This window comes from Perkinsus marinus (genome assembly GCF_000006405.1).
Source record: "Perkinsus marinus ATCC 50983 genomic scaffold scf_1104296956954, whole genome shotgun sequence".
Classification (NCBI taxonomy): domain Eukaryota; phylum Perkinsozoa; order Perkinsida; family Perkinsidae; genus Perkinsus; species Perkinsus marinus.
Window position 1 is genome coordinate 1,162 of NW_003207287.1, and position 5,761 is coordinate 6,922.

Sequence of the window (5,761 nt, forward strand, 5' to 3'; positions counted from 1 at the left end):
AGTAGTTGTTACCAGAGGAGTTGATCCCGTGATAAGGAAAACACTAGTGAGCAACACGCGGTGAATAACGCGTAAAACACGTGAAATCCGCGAGAAGTATTTCGAATTCGTTTTATGTGGCGAATATCGCGTTTTTCACATGAAATATCACGCTGGTAGAACTGCGGTGTTGGGTATAATCGTCCGGTTATGTGAAATTGGGTGAATTATTCCGAAGGTACATGGCACTGTTGTCGTTGGCGAGCAAAGACATGAGAAGTGAACTGACAGAAAAAATACCGCCCTCTACGGGGGAAGAGCCGACGAGGGATTTACCGGTCGGGGAAACCACAATTGACGAGGTGGACGATAAGTGACTGACGATGAATTTTAGGGCGCGCGCGAAATGAAAGTCTACCGGATTGCTTGTCCAGGTCCCGGCAGTGACGAAGCTCCCTAGTGGGGGATCGCCTGTGGGTGGGTATTATGATGCAGATGCTGGGGTGAACACATATGAGGAGGATTTGATCGGCTCGTTGGAGCCCGGGGTTGAACAAGGTGGGTGGGCTTTGGTGACAGTCTTCAGCGGAGTGTCACCGGTGGTATGAAAAACACTGGTGAAAAGCGCGTTGTACGGGTGAAACTCTAATGTTGGTGTTTACTATTGATTATATATTGGAGTTTCACTACCCTAGTGGTGTGAAAAACACTAGTGAAAAACATATTTCACGACTACTGTATATCACCGCGAATATCGCGTTTTTCACCGAGTTTTACGACGCCACTTCACGTAAAACGGGTAGTCGTGAAACTCCATTAAATGATAATCATTTCGTCAGGACCAACAGGTCACATGGGAGAAGTATCATCAACGGCAACAGGGCAGCAGCCAAGTGGTAACCTCCTGGATGATCTCGACTCTATTCTCGGCATGCCTGCGCCTGTTGTGGCTGCGCCTACTGTGGCAGCAGTGGAGAAACGGGAGGAGAAAACGGCAGATCCATTCAGTAGGTGTTTGGTCTTGGAAGTCTGTGATTTATTTGCTATACAGCGCGTGTCAATTTGATATACAAATGTAATGTGAGATTAATGAGAATCGATTTGCAATGTAACGATGGCTATGAACATGTGTTGTGATGATGAGAGTACCCGTTTGGGACTGTGATGATAGCGCCCGCTTGTTTAATATCATTTGTCCTGCAAAATAACACACATTTGCATATCAAATTGACAAGTACTGTAGGTGGCTTGGGGTTGGGCTCTCTGGGGTTCTCTATGAGCTCTTCTGGTATGAAGAAACCGGCACAAGGCGGCGGGTTAGTGGACGTGTTCAGTACAGGTGCTCAGGTTCGGACGATAACAGTGTAAGGGGTGTAGTGTTGGAGTAGGAATATATGTAATCGCTTCCCTCACCTGAGCTCAGGAGTTTCCTATACAGTGTTGGAGTAGGAATATATGTAATCGCTTCCCTCACCTGAGCTCAGGAGTTTCCTATACAGTGTTGGAGTAGGAATATATGTAATCGATTTCCTCAGCTGAGCTCAGGAGTTTCCTATACAGTGTTGGAGTAGGAATATATGTAATCGCTTTCCTCAGCCGAGCTCAGGAGTTTTATCACTAATTATGAAAATCTATGTATAAACTCAGATGGAAGTGTAAAGAAACCAATGAGAATTTCCGGAAATTCTCTCAGAATTTCCATATTGTCACCAATACGTGCATATTTTGCCACACTGACGAGGGGCGCTGAGAAATCAATCTGACGAAGATTTGTACTCCGAATAATTCTGTCAATGTTCACTTCCTGTGGAAGAAAAAGTCTGTTGTGGTCTGTTTGGTGAGATATGAATTTTCCAATTCATGTGCAAGGTATAGTAATCCCGATGTACGTGTTGACTTCGCGGTATCTTCAAAGTCCAACGGTGTTGATATTACTGCGAGTTTCCACTCTCACCAAAGAGTGTTGTCGGACTTCGTTTTGGAGGCGGCAGTTCCAAAGTAGGCCCGCGGGGAGAAGTGGTTGGTTTCTCGGTTGTAGAGGTGCCCAGATTATAGAGTAGAAGTGTACAGAAACCAATAACAATTTCTCAAAATTCTCGCACAATTTCCTGCACTGTAATGAGATATATTGCTCTCACTAGGTATCTGAAGTTGACTTTGCAACCAGCCACATCGCCAGTGGTTCAGCCCGATACGGTGGTGACACAGAAGCTAACGGTGACACAAGCATCTGAGCCTGCAAAACCTATTATGATGAAACTGCGTATAAGGTAAGTTTACTCTGTCACGAAACACGATCATTAGTGATAACTACATAGCTAACGTATTGCTATTAACTCGAATCTGTATATAGCGATCGTTTTCTATGTATCCTATTCTACTCTACTCGTCGGGTACTACAGAGCACTGTCTCCCCATACACAATGCTTAGTAATAACTACATCACGTAAACTAGTGTATTGCTATCAACTCGAATATGTATATAGCCTCAGTGAGCCCAATCTGTGCGAGTCCGTTTTGTCTTTTCGATTGAAATTTTGTATGTAGTCTTTTCTAACACTATTATATTGTTCAAATATGTCATCGATCAAATTGTCGAAAAAATGCCACAAAAAACTTCACCCTTGCTGTGTGTCCCATTCTACTTCACACCTCTTCAATCTCAAATTCAGCAAGTGAAAGAACAAATTTGACGAAAGAAATTTGATTTTCGACAAGTGAAAGTAGTTTTTAACGAAATGAAAGTTCGAATTCGAAATGAAAGTTCGATTTTCGTAGACCGGTTGAAAATGAAAGTTCAAATTCGTGAATGAAATTTATGAATTTGGAAACGCAAGTTTAAATTCGTCGAACACAAGACCAATTTCGACCAATGAAAATTTGTTCTTTCACTTGTGGAGTTTGAGATTGAAAAGGTGTAGTCGTTAAATAGAGTAGGGCGAATTTGTGGTAGAGGATTTGTTTTAGGTATGTGCTTGACGGTATGCCAGTGGAAGAGCTGACCACCGTGAATAATATCACTAGCGCGTGAACAACAGCAGAACTATTGTATGAGTTTTGTCGGCATTAGAGAGAGCGAGTTTTCACTGTTCTTCAATTGTTGTGTTAAACGACGGGTAAAGGCGATGTGACATTTCACGATCGTGAAATATATTTTCTACTAGTGTTTTTCATATCACTAGGTTGAAACTCCATTCTATTGCAGTTACCTCTGCACACGTCCTTTCGGTCTCTAGATGGCGAGTACTGTAGCCTGAATACAGAGTAGTGGTGAATAGTGTCTCCATTAGAGACGACACTATTCTTAATGTCGAAGGCGTCTACTATATTATAATAGCTGGTGAAAGTTCCTGGTACAGCATCATTGTCGCTGTCGCAATCCCTGTAGCACACAATATGTCCCTCTCTAAGAGTGTATTTAAATGATTTGCTCATTGAGAAAACTGGATATAATTGCAGCAGAATGTCTCACTTAGCCGAAGAATACTATCTTCACCATAAGCTTAGCTAAGGAAATCCTTCAACCTAGAGAGACATATTGTGTGCTACGATAGAAAAGGTCAGCGACAATCATGCAGCAGCATCTCACATGTAGGAAGCGCTTAGCTAAGCCTAACGACTTGGTGTAATCAGGCCCTCTTTCTAGGGCATTCCCCTAGTGTTATATTCAATGTTGTGTTGTCTCAATCGGCAAGTCGATCATTTTTCCCTTCCGCTTTTCCTTCGAAGATACCGCGAAGTCAACACGTACATCGGCATTACTATACCTTGCATATGAATTGGAAAATTCATATCTCACGAAAACATAACGCAACAGATTTTTTCGCTCTGAGTTTCTCTACTTGGTTTGCCGGAGTTGTTAGATGTCGCTAACCTCGCAGAGTGACAGTATTCAGCGAGCGATACATGCAGCGTATAACAGCCGCTCTGCCAAGGCCATTGTGGAGGTTCTTTTGAGACACCGACTGGAAGTGAGTTGGCCTCCGGTGGAGAGTCGTCTCCAGAGTGGTCAGAAAATATACACAGCGGAGAAAATCTTGGGAAATTCTTGTTGGTTTCTGTACGCCTCACATTATATAATTAGCCTTGGAAATCCCTCCTGAGCTCAGGTGAGGAAAGCGAATATATATATTCCTACTCCAACACTGCGTAGGAAACTCCTCCTGAGCTCAGGTTAGGAAAGCGAACATATATGTATTCCTACTGCAACACTGGTCGCTGTTAGTATACACAGCGCACTGTTCTCTAGCGCATATAGTAGCCCCTTGAGAACTATAATTGTTACACGAGGAAGTGTTACTCTCCCACTGTATTGATAAGCTATGACGTGAACTGTTCTAGTCGACTTTCCATTCTAGAGACGAACGGTTTCATTGAGTGCATGAAGACGTAGACTTTAATGTTGATGTTGCTACTATTCTCAGGCTACCCCCAGGAACATCGCCACAGGTCTCCATCGTTTATCGCGTCTACGTCCTGAGTGTCGGCAGCTGTTTCGGTCGGTGGAAATGAATCGAGTGCATGCCTGTGTTTTGCGGCATCTCACGCAGAATAGTGTTAATCCGCAGGTAAGGGCTTTTCACACTGTGAATAATTCTCGCTCTTTCTTGGCTTCTACACCTTTTCAATCTGAAATTCAACAAGTGAAAGAACAAATTAGATAGATGAAATTTGATTTTCGACGAGTGAAAGGAGTTTTTCACGAAATGAAAGTTCAAATTCGTGAATGGAATTTATGAATTCGGAAACGCAAGTTCAAATTCGTCGAACACAAGACCAATTTCGACCAATGAAAGCATGAGCGCTCATTGAGCGCTATAATTCGCGAAGCGAAGCAGTACTTTGATATTCGAATTCGCATAGACACCGTCCGAGCCCTGATGAGTTTTGAAACACATTGGAGTTCCGCCCGTGATAGGAGGAACACTGGTGAGGAATATTCCACAAATTAATCCACGTGAAAGTCGGTTGTTTTCGTGCTGGAGGTTCGAATAATTACCAGTGAAAGTTGCGGAGCGAGCGGAGCATACATGTACCACAACAATAGGCCCTTCCGGTTTGTGCATGCGTGCAGAATAACTCTGCCTCAACTACTAAGCTTGAGCGACCATCAGATAGCCATCAGATCAAACGGCTCCTCTATATGCTGAGGCTCGTGCAAAAATCGAAAAATTCGATTTTCCTCGAAGAGATATGCACGAAAACTTTCGATATGACGGCAAGATCTCCAGCCCGGGAATCGAACCGGGGACCTATGTGAAATTCATTGATTGAGTCAACAAACGCGGACCAAGCGAGCTTTGCCTCTTTGTTACGAAGTAATTACGAAATACTACATAATTCGTACAACATTCATATTGACAACTAGTTCATCGAGGGCAACTACAGCAGTTAGATCGGCTCATTTCGTTCCCTTTTCCTTCAGTACATTGCTAACGTTCTAACGGCATGTGCTGATGCAGACTTCACGAGTAAGTCTCTGTATCGGTACACTACTGCAGTTTTGAAGGAAGACCGCTTGGAGACGCCATTCAATGGCCAGGAGCTGTCGAGCATCCTAGCTGCTATATGCCAGCCTGGAGGGAGAAGTCGTGGCCTTGTTGAGAGGAAGGAATTAGTGAGAGTGATGATTGAGTATATGGTAAGTTCGTGTGAATGGATAAGTTCCATCCTGTTTGTGTTGTGCAAGCTGATGCATTGGAGTTTCACCCTAGTAATATGAAAAACACTAGTGAAAATATATTTCACGACTACTGCGCACCGCGAATATCGCGTTTTTCAC

The 5,761-nt window shown here is 43.4% G+C and overlaps 1 protein-coding gene across 1 annotated transcript; it reads left to right on the forward strand.

Annotated features, from left to right (window-relative positions):
* Positions 1-832: 832 nt before the first annotated feature.
* Positions 833-2,986, forward strand: Pmar_PMAR012095 (hypothetical protein; the record flags this gene model as incomplete). Its single annotated transcript, XM_002775024.1, has 5 exons — positions 833-986; positions 1,223-1,343; positions 1,849-1,977; positions 2,121-2,249; positions 2,947-2,986. Coding segments are annotated over 5 exons (573 nt in total), but the record flags the coding sequence as incomplete, so codon positions are not given.
* Positions 2,987-5,761: the final 2,775 nt, after the last annotated feature.